This window comes from Pipra filicauda, unplaced genomic scaffold (assembly GCF_003945595.2).
Source record: "Pipra filicauda isolate LSUMZ 115617 unplaced genomic scaffold, ASM394559v2 scaffold11_size5308982_pilon, whole genome shotgun sequence".
Classification (NCBI taxonomy): domain Eukaryota; kingdom Metazoa; phylum Chordata; class Aves; order Passeriformes; family Pipridae; genus Pipra; species Pipra filicauda.
In genome coordinates this window covers 3,845,302-3,861,049 of record NW_024103652.1, presented here as the reverse complement: position 1 = coordinate 3,861,049, position 15,748 = coordinate 3,845,302, and the positions used below count along the sequence as shown (strand labels likewise).

Here is a 15,748-nt window from a genome sequence, read left to right as displayed (position 1 = left end):
GACAGAGCTTTCACAGACCAAGGCTATAAATTAACTTTCATAGGAACTCAAAACAATTCATATTTCATGCCTTCTACTCAGTATTCAAGAAGTACTCTTCTAATCTTGCCTTCTCCCACACAGCCATATGGCAACATATGTCTAAATAAAAAACATCCCCTCAGCACACAAACAAAAACATATACAGCATATACATTCTTCCTCAGAGAAAGAAATGAAAGAATTTATTTGTCCAGAAAATACACTGCTGTCAGGCACTAACAAATGATCACCAACTTCAAATTTAGTTGGAATGCTTATGACAAATTATACTAGGAAAAGGGTCATTTGTATTAAGAGTACAAACCAACCAAGTGAGATAAGGATGCCTCACTCAGATGTTAAAGTTTCAGGAGTAATTTCCAGGTGAAAAGAGGCATGCTAATCAAAAGCACAACGATGAGAACAGAGACAACACAGAGCTCAGTCTAGCACCATAGGAATCAATCGCCTTTTATGTGATCTTTCATTTCTCCGTGGCTTAAATAAATGTCATTATTGAGAAAGTATAAAAAGCTGGGCAAGGAAATTATCATCTCCAACAAAAATAAATTGTTGGCACTTGTGAAGTGTTTTCCCTGCTCCCTGCCTCAATCTCAATGTATTTTCTATAGATGAATAAATATTCTCATTGCCATCTGACAGGGACACCAAGACACAGAAAGAAGTCACTAGCAAAGGGCTGGAGGGGGAGAAACAAGTGCAAAACCAAACAACATGGATTCCTTCTGGGCTTATGCCATCCAGGGGACTTCCTATGGTTCAAAATCGGTGAGTCATCACTGCAATACTGGATGGCTGTCTGAAATGTGAAAGATGAAAAGAAGCAAAACACATGCAGACCAAATGAAGGTAAAATAGAAGAGCTCTGAGACAAAGAAGTGAAAATGGAAAAGGCAAAAGAAAGTGGAAGCAGATGAAAAACGTGGTATATACTCCAATAGAGTGTTATTTTCCCAATGCCAACAAATGGCAATATTATTTGAAGTAAAATAGTTACAGTCAAGTAGACATTTTTGTGAAGCATACTGTACAAGTAATCTTGTCTTTGTGGGCTCAGTTCCATACAAAATAAGCACTTTGTGGAGAATTTTAAAGTGGTATTTTATTTAAAGCAACAAGTTATAGAGCGGTTTCTGAAAGGGTGGGTTTTCCCTGATGGGCAGAGCAGACTGCTTTGTTGAGGGAACACTACAGCAGGAGTTGGGGAAGCAGCAGAGGAGTTTGGTGGGTCTGTGCTCTCCTCTGCCCACTCTTCGCTTGGCTCCCTCCCCTCTCCCAGCAGGTCAGATGGAGCAGGGCTGCCAGAAGGGTCCTGCTGAGCGGCATCACGATAGGCTCAGTGCTCCTCAGAAAGCCAGTTCCTGGCTCTCTGGGATTTGCTTCTGGAGCTGGGGAGATGCTGCAAGCTTTTCCACTGTCAATGGTTTGGCCACTTCTCCTCCTGTCCATGTGTCCTAGACCATTCTCAACAGATGCCTGACAGACAGTATGCCCCTGCCAGCCTCCCAGATCAGTTCAATTATTTTCCATCTTCTACAAGTAAACTGTGCAAAACAGGGAAGAAGGCTGCTGGTACAGAAGACTTATCCACACAAGGAGATGAGGAGTTAACAGCAGAGAAAGCACAGAAGACAAATGGCCAAGTTTAATTAACGTCACCAAATACACAAGACTCCAGTGAAAAGCCTCAGACAAACTAAAAATCCCAAGGGTCGGCTCATTTTCTCCTCACAATCCATAATTCCCAGCAACACACAATAGTGCTTCTTTCCTTTTCTAGAAAAAAAAATACATGAAGAATGACAGAAAAGATTCAGGTCTCCTCCCCTGAGAGACAGGTTTTGAGTTCCGTATTTCTCATCCTCTGGACACAGGGAAGGAAAAGGGAAAAGACTGGGAATAAGCAGCAGGCTACCTCATCTGGACATAGTACAAAGGGTTATTCTAACACCCATAGACTTACACTGTAGGAGTGTATTGAGTCTGGCTGAGATGGAGTCAATTTTCCCCATAGCAGATGTCACAGTGCTGTGCCCTGCACTGGTAGCTGGAAAGGGGTTGGTAACACACCGGTGTTTTGGCTACTGCTGAGCAGTGCTTGCAGAGCATCAAGGCTGTCTCTCCAACATTCTCTCTCACTAGTAGGCTGGGAGTGGGCAAAATCTTGGGACACCACATAGCCAAGACAGCTGACTCAACCTGACCTAAGGGATATTCCATCCACACAACAGCCGCTCAGAATAAAAGCTCAGAGGAAAAAAGAGGTGGGGGGGAGCATTTGTTATTACTACCTTTATTTTATGGAGCAACTGCTATGAATAGTGAGGCCCTACGTAACAGGAAGTGGCTGAACATCACATCTTAATGGGAAGAACAGAATAAATCTTTTGGTTTTCTTTGCTTCTGCATGTGGGCTTTGCTTTTGCTTTAATAAACTGTATTTATCCTGATGTTTGAGGTTTTTTCCATCTCATTTTCTCCCTCTACTGCCCTGTCAAGGAGAGGAGTGATAGAATAGCTTGGTGGGCACTTGGTGTCCAACCAAGATCAACTCACCATGAAGAGAGAAAATAGACAATTCAAAGGATGCTGATCTTTCAAAGATTGGGAATTGTCTGGATTTTATGCAGATCTTACTTCAGCCACAATAATAAAGAGATGTTTCATTCACAGTTCTCTAAAGATATCTCCCTCAATAGCTAACTGTTCAAAGAAACTGAACACTTTCTTTTTAAGAAGTAAATGAAGTAAAGCACAGCTGCAGTTAGGGTACAGCTGATCAAGAGAAGCCAGACATGATGACCATCAATGCAGTACAATGATGATGTGAAAGTTGGTTTAGGCAAAAAGAAGCAAGTTATTTGCACAGGTTTCCCCTTCCAGGGTGCTTGGGCACTGGAATAGGTTCCCCAGGGAAGTGGTCACAGCTCCAAGCCTGGCAGAGGTTGAGAAGTGTTTGGGCAATACTCTTAGGCACATGATGTGACTCTTGGGGATGGCCCTGTGCAGGGCCATGAGTTGGACTTGATGATCCTTGTGAGTCCCTTCCAACTGAGCGTATTCTGTGATTCCAAACGGAGAATGCAAGGTATGATCTACACACAGCCCTGCATGTGCCACTGGAGAATTTACAAGGTAACGTCCTGCTCAACAGGACAAAGGGCACTTCTGATGAATCCCTTCAATAAGCCAACAAGCAGCAAAACACATTTCTCTCTCTCTCCAGGTAGGAGCACCAAGACAAACACAACAAACCTTACACTGATTTCTAACTTGTTCTGACCGGGGTCATCTCACAAAATTTCCAAAGAAAAGTCCATTTTCCCAGCCTCGGAAACATGACTCAAACTGAAAGGACAAAACTTCAAAACCACATTTCACATGGCTTATTGACATGACCCTCTTATCTCTCAGGAGCCGCAGAAAAGTAGTGCAATACAGCAAGGCTGTTACCTCACTGCAGGACTTCCCCCAGCAGCCTGTGCATTGCATGAACACTCCTTCCCACAGCAGCAACAGACACAGCACAGCACAGGCCCAGAGGTGGTTCCAGGGATATCCTGTTCCACACCATGCACAAAAGAAAAGGGAATTTTAAAAAACTCGCCTGATTTCATTTATTGCCTTACTGAGAAAATAGGGGAATGCCCACTATGCAACCTTTAAAAATGATTCACTTCAACTTCTACTAAAAACACTCTTTCCTTTGCAAATGGACACCACACTGATTAAATCAATTTGAAAGTAAAAGCCAGCCATAACAAACCCATGATGGAATTTATATTGACGTAAAGAATTTAAGAGTTTTAAAATAATTTTTTGTTTAATCACTAGTGGGTAGGTGCATTCACATCTTGGCAAAAGCACAAAGAGTCACATTTTTTTGGTATTCCACATCAGTTGAATGACTCATGCACTATTTCACCATCATTTTATACTGGTATGTACTGGTGCTATCACAGAAAAAGTTGTTTCTATCTTCTCCCTTCCCTCAGCCATTCATTCCTACCCTTGTTCCTTCACCTACCTATGCACACACATTGTTAGCACAAGGAGAAAGACTCAAGTGGATGAACTGAGCCCACGTAACAGTTTTTAGCCTGCACCAGTCCCCCTGTTCAGGTCACAACAAGAGGATTGTCCTGGCATAAAAATGCAGCCAGTACATGGAATGACATTGTTAGCAGGTGAGACTACCTTTTCCCATAGACCCATTTCCCTGCCTATGCTAAATGACAACATTTTATGAAATTTATCTCTCAGCCTGAAATATTGCAGCAAAGCAAAATAGGTTGGTTTTAAAAATTTGACCTATAGGAATTACTGTTTGAAAAAGAAAGAAAGAAAAAAGACTAGTCTTGCTATTTTAAACCATTAATTTAAAAATTTTTTTTAAGTAAGTGTGCCTTTGGACCTCAAAAGTCTGGCTTACACAGCCAATAATATTTGAAATAGCAGTAGTAATAAATATGAAAATAGGACTCTTTTGTAAGACAATACTATTTCAACTCATGTAAATACATTTATAAATAGGAATATATGGTTTTCTTCCAATACCAGTGCACACATAGACCCCAAGCTTCAAAAGCACAACAAAAACAAGGAATTCAAGGAATTAAATATTAGCATTTACAGATACTATGTTAAACATAACATGTTTATCATGTCTTTCAAAACAAAGAAAACACAGCTAAACAAGCATGTCCTTTGGTAAAAGCAATGAGACTAATCCAAATGAGTATTATGAAATAATTCTAATGTCTATAACAGATCTCAGTGTATGATACATTTCAGAACACAGAAAGGTTACATCACTTGAATATTTTTCTCAAGTCTAAATAGGAAATATGTTGACAACTAGAAATAAAAATCCTGGCACTGGTTAAATTCTTGAACAATCCAAAATATCTACTGATCCAAATGCCAACACCTAAAGTAATCTAATATACAAAGGAGATATATAAGCAAAGCCACAGAGGACTTCTAAATACAAGAAAGGCTATTATGTTCCTGCCAGTGCATGGAGTTTAAACAGAAGAATTAAAAGAAACTTACTAAAACCTATTAAAGTCAAAAGGCTGTTTGTCACTTCTGCTAAATAAAGTTTTTGCTCAGTTCAGGAATGGTGGAGAGACACTAGTTAAATTAAAAAATGAAAAACTACAATGTTCAACATACCTTTTTTCCAGAAGCATTCACAATAGTTTAAGCTTTGTACAACAGAAGAAGCAGTGCTTCCCTTCTCCGTGTTAAATGACATGTGCAAGGAAAGAGCAAATTTTAATTAACATAATATTGTTCTGCACTTAATTATAATGTAACTACCCCTACTATCAAACAGGGTGTCTTTCAACACTGTAAGAGCAGCTTTTAGAGAAGTGAAAACATTCCCTTTTTAAGAGTTTCATAAAATACAAACTGATGTCGGGTTGCTTTGTTTTCAGCAATGTTTCTCAGTATCAGAAGAAAAACACAGGAATGTGCATTAAGTGTAAGAAATAAAATTCAGCTGTCAAACTGAAATCCAGCCAGTTCTTTTTTTTACTGCGTCTTGCTGGAGCACTCTTAAATCTGTTTGTTGCTATGCCTGAAGGGTTTGATTATTTCCCCTACAGTTTCAAAGCTTGGAAATCCCCTTCGAACCCTTACAAGCAGGAAGACTTTTCTCAGTATTGTGTATGGTATCATTATGTACTCAGGACTGCACACAATTTGTTTTCCCTCTGTTATATACTTCTCTAGAGTCTACAAATAATCCCAGAGTCATGAACTCCTGCGGCTGTAGCTTTCAGAGATACGGTCACAAACAGGAAGGTACTTGCAGGCACGCTGACAACCTCGCTGAGATGTGCACTGTGCTGCCTGTTCACAGCCCTCAGTCAACAGCAGGTAGTGTTGTAGGATTTGTTCCCAGCTGTCTACCTCAGACAGCAGAGGGTCAGTAACAGGGCCAATGCACAGCCTGGACCTCAACAATCCAGGTAGTAAACTTCTGAAAAGTCCCTCCTGAGCACTCTAAACATGGAGGGTGGGACAAACAGTTTGTGCTGCTGTCCTCAGTGGAAAATGTCCCCATCTTTGCAAGACTGTCATCATAAGTACAAGAATAAAGAAATGGACCATACCGAGCTTGCTTTGAAAACAGACCAAAAAAACTTTTCAAAGGCAGAAACATTTTGAATTCACAGTACTTTCAAAATTAAAATCACTGCTTTGGAACCTTCTCCTCTTAGGGCAAACCACCTAACAGAAGGCTAAATGATGAAAAGATTGACTTGAATGCTTAAATGCAATGTAATGAGCATTACAGAAAGACAGTGGAATGCAATCATAGAATCATAAAAGTATTTAGGTTGGAAAAGACCTTTAAGACAACTTAAAATCATGAACTTCATAGAAAAGACAGAGTCCCATGTAAGGAGTGGTCCTCCTTTTCATGATTTGTATAGCAAGGAATGAGCTGGGATTTTTTTCAGGTCATCAGGCTACCCTGCAACATAAGAATGTTCCTTACTTCCAACCCACTGTCTAAACCTCTTTTATTGTCCTCCACAGTGTTTTTAAGCTACTTCTTGTGTCACCTCTGTATTTGGAAATTCTCCTAACCTGATACATATTCCAGTTAGTGCAATTAATTAAGAAAAATCTGGTTCTAATCTTATTTCTTTAGGAGCAGTTACTTGGTTAAAATATAGTTGCTAATCTTAACTTGTTTTAACTATATATCATCTGGAGTTGCTAAGCTAAATGCAAACATAGTTTGCTGATGCAGTGATTTTTCTCAGATCAGTATCTTCCTTGCATTAGCTGGAATGTAAAAGAAAAAATAGAAATAGAAAAAATTGAAGAATTTCACCAAGGTTTAAGAATGGCATACCTTTCTATTCTGCAAAACCTGTAGAATTAAACTGTCCAGCACTAGCCATCCCATAATCAAACAACAACTGTAAGAAAGCTTTTTGATCACTGTTGTTGCAGACTAGGCAACACATTTGTTCTTACTGATGTCACCTCTAATTTAATGCTCTGGCCTGGCCACAACCCTATTAAGTGAGTGCTTCAAGTATTTTAACTCCCAATTAGCAACTCTTACCCTAAGCCCAACACCAACAAGTACCAAAAGGCTACAATAAGACCTTTATCTCCACCAGCAATAGCTCTCACTCAATCCTAATAAATTGAGCTCAAGTCCTCAAGCACCTGCTGTTTAAAACACTAATCTCCAAACACCACACTTTCAGGATTTCTAGATTCAGAAATAAGAGGTTCTTTCATCCTTGCCATCCTGAAAACACAGACTACTAAAAGTAAATCATACCCATCCAAAAATTACTCATAACTTTCTCATGTAACACAACCTCAGCATTCATCCTACTCTTGGGTCTTGGAAAGGGAGGGAAAAAAGAAAAAGGAAAAAAAAAAGCAAGCTCAGAAATCTCTACTGTCTTGTTGCTTAGTCCTAATCCTAGGCATAACTACAGCTCACCATCCCTCTATCCCTCTCCAGAACTGACAGAAAGCTTTCAAACCATGCTGGCAGCAGCAGGATTTTCATTCTGCCAGCACGGTCCTTGCAGAAGCTAGCTCTCAATCCAAGTGCTGGCATTCTATCCAAGCTCTAGCAAAGTGACCCACCCTGCCACAGAACTGACAATCATTCCCATCTGAGAAGAAACTACAGGAATTGTTCTTTTCCCTCATCCCAGGGAAAAGGGACTTTACAGCATGTCAAATTTTTGCACTCCTACTGTAGAGGACAAACACTGTGAATCTGATCCCTTTGCTGCAATATGGCACAAACTTGAGAGGGAAGGTGGCACATGTACCCACTGGAGAAAGTCAACCTGGCCTTCTCCTTCCTTCTACACTTCCTCCCCTTCAGAAAATTCTTTGCTTCCCGGCAGTGACAAGGAGGAGCTAACATACACAGGAATAGAAGTAGGGGAGGTAAATGGCACGCATATCCTGGGCTGTGGAACATACTGTGCACATAGTATCAGCTGTTTGCTTGGAAGGGGTTTTCTCCTCATAGGCCCTGATCTTCTCGGGAGACAGAGAAGGCCTAACTTCCCTTTCTCCCTTAGCTCAGGCAAAAAAGCCTTGACATCCAGGTGCAAGATGGACAGCCGTTATAACCCAGGCATCGCAGAGCTCAGAGTAGCTCAATGTTGTGCATTGAGGTAGCCAAGTTTTTTGGTAGTGGGGGGGGTGCTACATAGGGTGGCTTCGGTTAGAAGCTGCTAGAAGTTTCCTCCCCAGTGAAGCCAATGACGGCTGGCTACAGGAGGGACTTCCTGCGGCTGGCCAAGGGGGAGCCAATAATCACGACTCTGTGATAACATATCTTTATATCTGAGCTGACATAAGATGGTATGGAATACCTTATTGGTAAAATATACATCAGGTGACCTATCCTAGTTCCGTTTCCCTCCCAGGGAGGGTTACAAACCCACTACACTCACCTTGCAAGCAGCTCAAGTGCAGACAATTTAGCTGACTTTGTCCACAAGTTGACAGTCAACAAAGCACGTAAAAGAACGAGAAGACCACATTGGAAGTTGGGAGTGAAGGCACTGCCACATTAGAGCAGACTGTGTCAGACAGAGGCTTCTTAGATGCTGGAGTACAGAAGGGGTTTGGAAGTAATAAACTACTTCATTCAGAACAAGACTGACATGCACCCAAAGCCCGCTTTGGGGTTTTGGTGCAAATCCTGGAGTTGGAAGGAGAATCAAAGCATTATAGAAAGGAAAAGGTATCAGTCTAAAAAGCGAGAGTTAGAGCTTTATCTTCAAGGCTCCTTGGAAACAGCACTGCCTCATTCATTTGAAAAAAGAACACAGAGATGAACAAGTTACTTCCTCCTCCCCATCCAGTCCCTTGTGTTCTAGAGGAATATGTAAAACCTCTTCACACACTTAGTCCAGATCTAGTGAGGGGATTTACATGACCACAAACCCATCTTTTCCTGCCTTCTTGACAGCACATACACATTTCTAATGTGCTTCCTTCCCACTGCACAACCATCCTTTCAGGCTTATCAAATGTATGAAGGAGCCTCAAAAGGCAAATTACAGCATTTGTGTATTTGAGAGAAATATTCAGGAGTGGCTGCGACATGAAAGTCATCACAGTAAAAGTTGATTCTGCCTCCCAGTAGACCAATTATATCCTCTCAGGCTCAATGGCATAGCTCCCAATCAAATACAGCCAGAGTCAACAGTCATCTGACTGCAAACATCACGCAGAAATTCGGTACGAAAGGTGACAATCTTATTCCAACTGTTTTCTCCCTATGGCAGTTTGCAAGGCTGCAGCTCGGTATATTAGATCATCGTGTGACATCCTAATAGACCTTTAAACAGCTGTGCATATGGATCTGAATCAATGTCTATTTTTAATGTGTAACAGGTATTTCCTCGTCACAAATAATCAGTTTTATAGTTCATGCAAGCCATCTTTTCAACATACTTGTAAACAGTGTTCACTACCATTCTGATGTACAAACCTACATTGTTTGATTTTCTTTCCTAAAACTAATTACAAAAACGATTCATTTTTTTAATCACCCACAACAGATTACTTTTGGGGGATTCTCAACAAACCAAGTCTTTACTCCTAATTTTCTACTCTGACCACATTTATTCTTAAGTGAGAGAAATAAAATCAAATAAAGCAACGACACCGCTGCAAAAGTAAGACAAAAGACTATTCCTCACTGAAGAAAAAAGATATTCCAAATGTATTACATATTCAATTTGAAATATTGTTGGAAAAAAAAAGTTCAGAGCTCACAACTTAAAGTGTTTCCTTGATTAATCACTTCATTGCAAGAAGCACAGATGTACTAAAGAAAACTAGTTAGGATAAAAGAAGGAATACAAAGCTAAAACGTTTTCTATTTGAAGTGTGGCTACTACAAAAAAGTAACTGACTGGAGAATGGACACACACCCCCTTCAGATATACTTGCTTACATCCTATTTTCATCCTCATCACCTAACTTCCCCTCTGGAAAACCCTGGCTGAACCCTGGCTGCAGAAGTCACACAGTCTGGCAGACCTAAAATGGGCAGCATATTTTCATGACCACATGTCTGCTTTCACAGCACAAAGGCAACTAGAAAGTCCCAAATTTATTTCTGGAAATATCTGATACATTATGACACCATTTCACCACTACTCCCACATCCATGCTCAAAATTCACTGAGGAAGCAGACTTTAAGCAACAGCAAACACACGAAATTCATCTCCATTCACTCCACCAGTGACTGCCTGCTGATACAGAACTAGAACAAAATCAACCTGAAGCAGCAAGTGGGTGGCCCCAGAATGGTAAATGATGGAATTTCAGCTATCACACACACTAACAGAATCTACCAGCATCAAAACTTAATATAGTGTATTTGTTTCATTAGACTGCATTTATTTCATCAATCAGTTTCTTACACAGGGGGACTATAATTTCTGCTACTGTTCAGCTTGAATGTGAAGGTCCTGTTACCCAGAACTCCTTCCCTAAATCTCCCTGCCTTCAACTGTCACTGCTAATCTAGTCCTGTGTACTAGACACACTTGAAATTTCCAAGCCATACAGCATGCAATAAAACACAACCTTTTGTTTATCTTATGAAATTATAGAACATCAGTATCCATTAAATACTTAAAATTACTGCTACATTTTTAAGGGTAATTTTATTCTCATGTACGATTCACAGCTAGATCAGATAAAAAGTCCTGAACTGAAGAGAAAATCCGTGTGAAAATTAGATGTCTGCACAATAGGCTGCATGTACTACAAACACCCCAACACTAACTGCTTCAAGTTTCTGTAACCGTTACACATGTGCAACTGTTTCTGTGCCCGCAGAAAGCCTGAAGAATTAAATAGTCCATATTTTCAGAGCCGGTGAAGAACCGGGGTGCCAGCTGCAACAAGCCTTCATCAATACTGATAGAGGTAAAGCAAACCCACTCTAAGATGTGGTGTGGGCTCCATCTAGTGGGGCTCACCTTCATTCAGTATTGCTACTGCCGCATCAGTTATCTCCACACGAAATGAGTTGGAAAAGACCTCCAAGACCATTGAGTCCAACCTGTGACCGATCATCACCTTGTCAACAGGACCACAGCACCAAGTGCGTCGTCCAGTCGTTTCCTGAACACCTCCAGAGATGGTGACTCCCCCACCTCCCTGGGCAGTCTGTTCTAGTGTTTAATCTTAATCACCCTTTCAGTGAAAAAATTATTCCTGATCTACAACCTAAACTTCCCCTGGTACAGCTTGATTTTATGTCTTCTTCTGTCACTGGGAGAACAGATTGCCTGGGAGAACAGACTGATCCCCATCTGGCTACAACTTCCCTTCAGGTAGTTGTAGAGAGTGATAAGGTCTCCCCTGAGCCTCCTTTTCTCCTGGCTAAACCACCCCAGCTCCCTCAGCCACTCCTCACAGGACCTGTGCTCCAGACCCTTCATCAGCTTCACTGCCCTTCTCTGGACACACAATGCCTTTCTTGAAGTCAGGTCCCAGAACTGGACACAGAATTTGAGATGCAGCCTCACCAGTGTTGACTACAGTGGGACAACTACTCTGCTAGTCCTGCTGCCCACACTATTTTTGATACAATGCCATTGGCCTTCTTGGCCACCTGGGCACACTGCTGGCTCACATTCACCCAGCTGTTGACCAGCACTCCCAGGTCCTTTTACACCAGGCAGCTTTCCAGCTGCTCTTCCCCAAGACTGTAGTGCTGCCTGGGGTTGTTGTGACCCAAGGGCAGGACCCAGCACTTTGCCTTGTTGAACCTCATACAATTGGCCTCATCCCATGGATCCAGCCTGTTTAGATCTCACTGTAGAGCCTTCCTGCCCTCCAGCAGATCCACACTCCTGCCCAGCTTGGTGTAGTCTATGAACTTACTGAGGGTGCACTTGATCCTCTCATATCCAGATTATTAAACAGGACTGGCCCCAATACTGAGCTCTGGGAAACCCCACTAATGACCGGCTGCCAGCTGGATGTGGCTCCATTCACCACCACACTCTGGGCCTGGCCATTCAGCCAGGTTTCTACCCAGCGAGGAGTGTACCCGCCCAAGCCATGGGCTGCCAGCTTCTCCAGGAGAATGCCATGGGAGACAGTGTCAAAGGCTTTACTGAAGTCATAGAACTGCAATATACTGTAGTGTCTGGGAATTACACCCTCTCATATGTTTACCATGACCTTTGAAAAGCTTGATACTCCTAATGTATACTGTAATTATAAATATGAAAGTGTATCTTTAAAATCGATGAGTAGTTGATTGTTTGGTGGGCTGTGAAAGGTGACTGAACAAAATGATAACCATTCTTTTACTTCTTTTGCAAGCTGAAAATATCAGATATTTTGTTTTGTTCTAGGGTATTTACTGGGTTTTATTCCATATTTAAAATTTAGCTCTCGGGGGATTAAAAGATTTCCACACCTTTTTAATTTTGTATGTATAAAACTCCCACATTTTAGTTATTTCAGTATCCATTAGTAGCTGGTTGTAAATGTAAGAACAAAGACAGTATGAAAGATGCCGAGATTTAGACCCATTTTATAAACCCAACTGAAATAGACACATAGGATACTTCAGTATCTAATGGCCTATTAATGTTTTAAAGCAAAGAATTTGTGGTGTTAAGTGCTTGAACATTAACTGCATATTACCCTCTGTGGTGGGGGGAAACAGTTTTCCCCCCTGAAGTTATAAAATGGTAAATCCTCAGGGGGTGGTGACCCTTGGGGATTTTAGCCAATGAGCGCTTCTGCAAAATATAAACATATCACAAGCAGACCGAAAGAGAAGGTAGTTGTAGTTGTTGTTGGAGAGGTGGCCATGTTGTAGAGCCATGAGAAGAAGGGGCAGGAGCGCCCTGGGGGGCTCTGGCTCCCCCACCAGCCCCCGGCTGGAGTCATAGAAACTCGGAAACAGTGTTAAACTGGACTGAGGTCTGTGACTGAGAAGCTGGAAGTTTTTTTTCTCCACCGTGAGCAGCAGAAGCGGCAGCAAAAACAACACTGGACAGAGAAATGGTGGCAGAGAGCCAGAAGAGATAAGGAACAGCAACAGCATGCAGCCAAGGAAGACAAAGAGTTGTTCGAGAGAAGGAGAGACAGCAGCAGAGAGAGCAGAACTAAGCTCTATAGAGACAGAGTTTTGGAGTAAGAACTGAACCAAAACCCCCCAAACTCCTTGGAGACCCCTCCTAAAAGGGAGGGGTGAAGTGCAGCAGCACTGCAGAGAGGAGCTGAAAAGCTCAGGCGTCCTGGAAGCTGGACCAGGACGGCCAAAGGAATGCAGAGGAGGGCCTTCGCCCCCCTGCTGCTTTGAGTCAAGAGCACGGAGCTCTGCAAAGGGGATTGAATCCCCTGAAGATAGGGACCGTCACGAAGACCCCTGTGCTTTGTGATATAACCGTAGTGAAGTGACCTTTGTCCCGGTAAACACAGCCTACGGAAGAGAAGACCCTCACTTGGAGATGAAGAGCCACGAGGGCTTGGATACCCCCCCTCGCGTGTACTGGCAGAGATCCAGCTACAGCTGCTGCATGGAAGAGAGAGAGAGATAGACTGCTGCCCTGAAGACACTGCTGCTCTGAGAGCGGAAAGGATCTTTTCCTTCTTCCCTCCCGGACTTTTATTTAGAGAGGAGAAGAGATTTGATCCATTGTAAATACTTTTATGTCACGGTAGAGATAGTTAAGATTGTATATAATGTATTGTAGTATTTATTTTGTACAGTCATTGTAATATATAATCCCTTCCCCCCATTTTGAGTCTCGTGCGGTGTCTGGAAAACCCATCTCACACTGGGTTGAGATGTGGGAGGGGGGCTTGGACTAGGGAATGGGATTTTGGGGCTCTCAAACCTGACACCCTCCTAGCCAATGAACCTGACTGGGTGCAAGACCTACCTGTGGGCTTGTCTTTCTAAAAGTGTCAGTTCCATGTATCACGTCCCTTATTATTCTTTCACTGAGATTATTATACTCCTCTTCAGTGAGGTTGCTATCCTCCAACTGATGGTTGCAAACTGGGCACTGTCCACTGAAATAACAATAACACAAGAAAATAAAAGGAAAAAGGTGTTTAAATAAGAAATACCTTAAATATTACCGACTTACCAAGTGTCTATTGATGAGCACAATTCTTTACAAGAACCCCAACAGGGTAAAATCATCAGAAAATTAGTTGTACTCTTTCTGTGATGCATCCAAAACCTGTTAAAGTCACTAAAAATATTTTTATGTGATTTTGTGGCATCAGGATCAAAGATTTAGCTCTAGAGATATTTGAAGATTTAGGACTAAAACTCTGCACATCAGCATTTATTTAGGCCTTGAAAGATCAGAGTTCAATTCTCAGCATTACCACAAATTCCCACACCTCTAAGATTTGGAAGTTTCCCTACTAGATAGGAAAGTCATTGTGGATACACACATCCCTGATCTCAATGTGGGAAGGTGATGCTGTTGCACTGGCCTCACCAGAACATATGAAGCAGCTGTACATATGCTAGCTGAAGCTGGCAGGCATGCCACAGAGCCTTGGTCTAGCTATAAATCCATTCCAAATGTTACAACACAAAAACGCACCTGTGAAATGCTCCACTGTTGTGCCAGTGACTGCTCCTACCAAAAAAAGCTAAGCTATATGTGCCTTGTTTATCCAAGTTTAGAATAACCAAACCTCCACAGATGTAGGAATAACCCTGCTCAAAAGAACGGGAAAAAAAAAAAGGAAAGAAGGAAAAGGTAATATAAATTTGTTGTATGTTTGGAAAAGCAAACAATGAGCAAGATTGACTTATTTGCGTCACTTGTCTTTTGCCAACAGACTTCCCCTTAATTCTAGGCTAAGAATGTTTCCCAGCTCTCTCCAAGGTGGCCAGAGTGAACAGACTGAGAGGAGAATGTGACTAAAACAGAAATACTGTTTGCTTTGAAAGCCCTCAGCAATACTAACTCACACTGGCACCGCATGTCTGTACGATGCCCAGTTCCACCAGAGATCTTCCAATATCTGGCCGACTCCACCTAAACAGAAAGCAGCTTTACATTGCTATCTCCCGACAACTAATCACTACTTGTTTCTTTATTGCTAAAAAATGAGTCTTGAGTTAAAAAATTCAGAACTATTTTTTCCTAAACTGAGTTTGACAATGTCTGTTAACGTCCTGTCTGACCATTTCTTTTTCCTTTTTCATGTAGTTCATCTGTCCCAAATTAACTATGGGACAGATCTTTAAACTGTAGGCTTAATCTTGATAATATTGTTTCATAACAGTTCATTAGGCCTTTCTTCTCTGTTGCCCACCTGAAGTTACTTAGTGCAATTAGATGTGTTCAATGGTAACTTTACAGTTATATGAGCACCCAGTCTCATATAGCAAACCACTCTTAAGACAGTGAGTTATGCTGTTCTTTCAAGGGCTTCAAGAGCTGCAGGCTCTATGTGTGCTTTTACTTCAGAGTATGCAACATGGAGTATTTTTATAACCCACCTAAAAACCCCACAATCCATTGGAGACATGCTTATAATTTATTTATAGCTGCCAAATTGCTACAAAAGCACAGAACAAGGTTTCAAATAGAATAACATTTAAAATAGCAGTTTACAGACATTAAGAAAACTGCACTGTAATAGAAACACGTACCCAAGCTATGCCTGTGAAAA

The 15,748-nt window shown here is 41.5% G+C and overlaps 1 protein-coding gene across 3 annotated transcripts in view; it reads right to left on the bottom strand.

Annotated features, from left to right (window-relative positions):
* Positions 1-15,748, bottom strand: part of PRORP (protein only RNase P catalytic subunit) — a 47,586-nt gene that overhangs the window by 28,399 nt on the left and 3,439 nt on the right. For all 3 annotated transcript variants that reach the window (XM_039386646.1, XM_039386645.1, XM_039386641.1), the window contains exon 4: positions 13,987-14,119. In XM_039386646.1, coding sequence (XP_039242580.1) covers positions 13,987-14,119 — 133 coding nt within the window. The remainder of the gene's footprint in view (positions 1-13,986; positions 14,120-15,748) is intronic.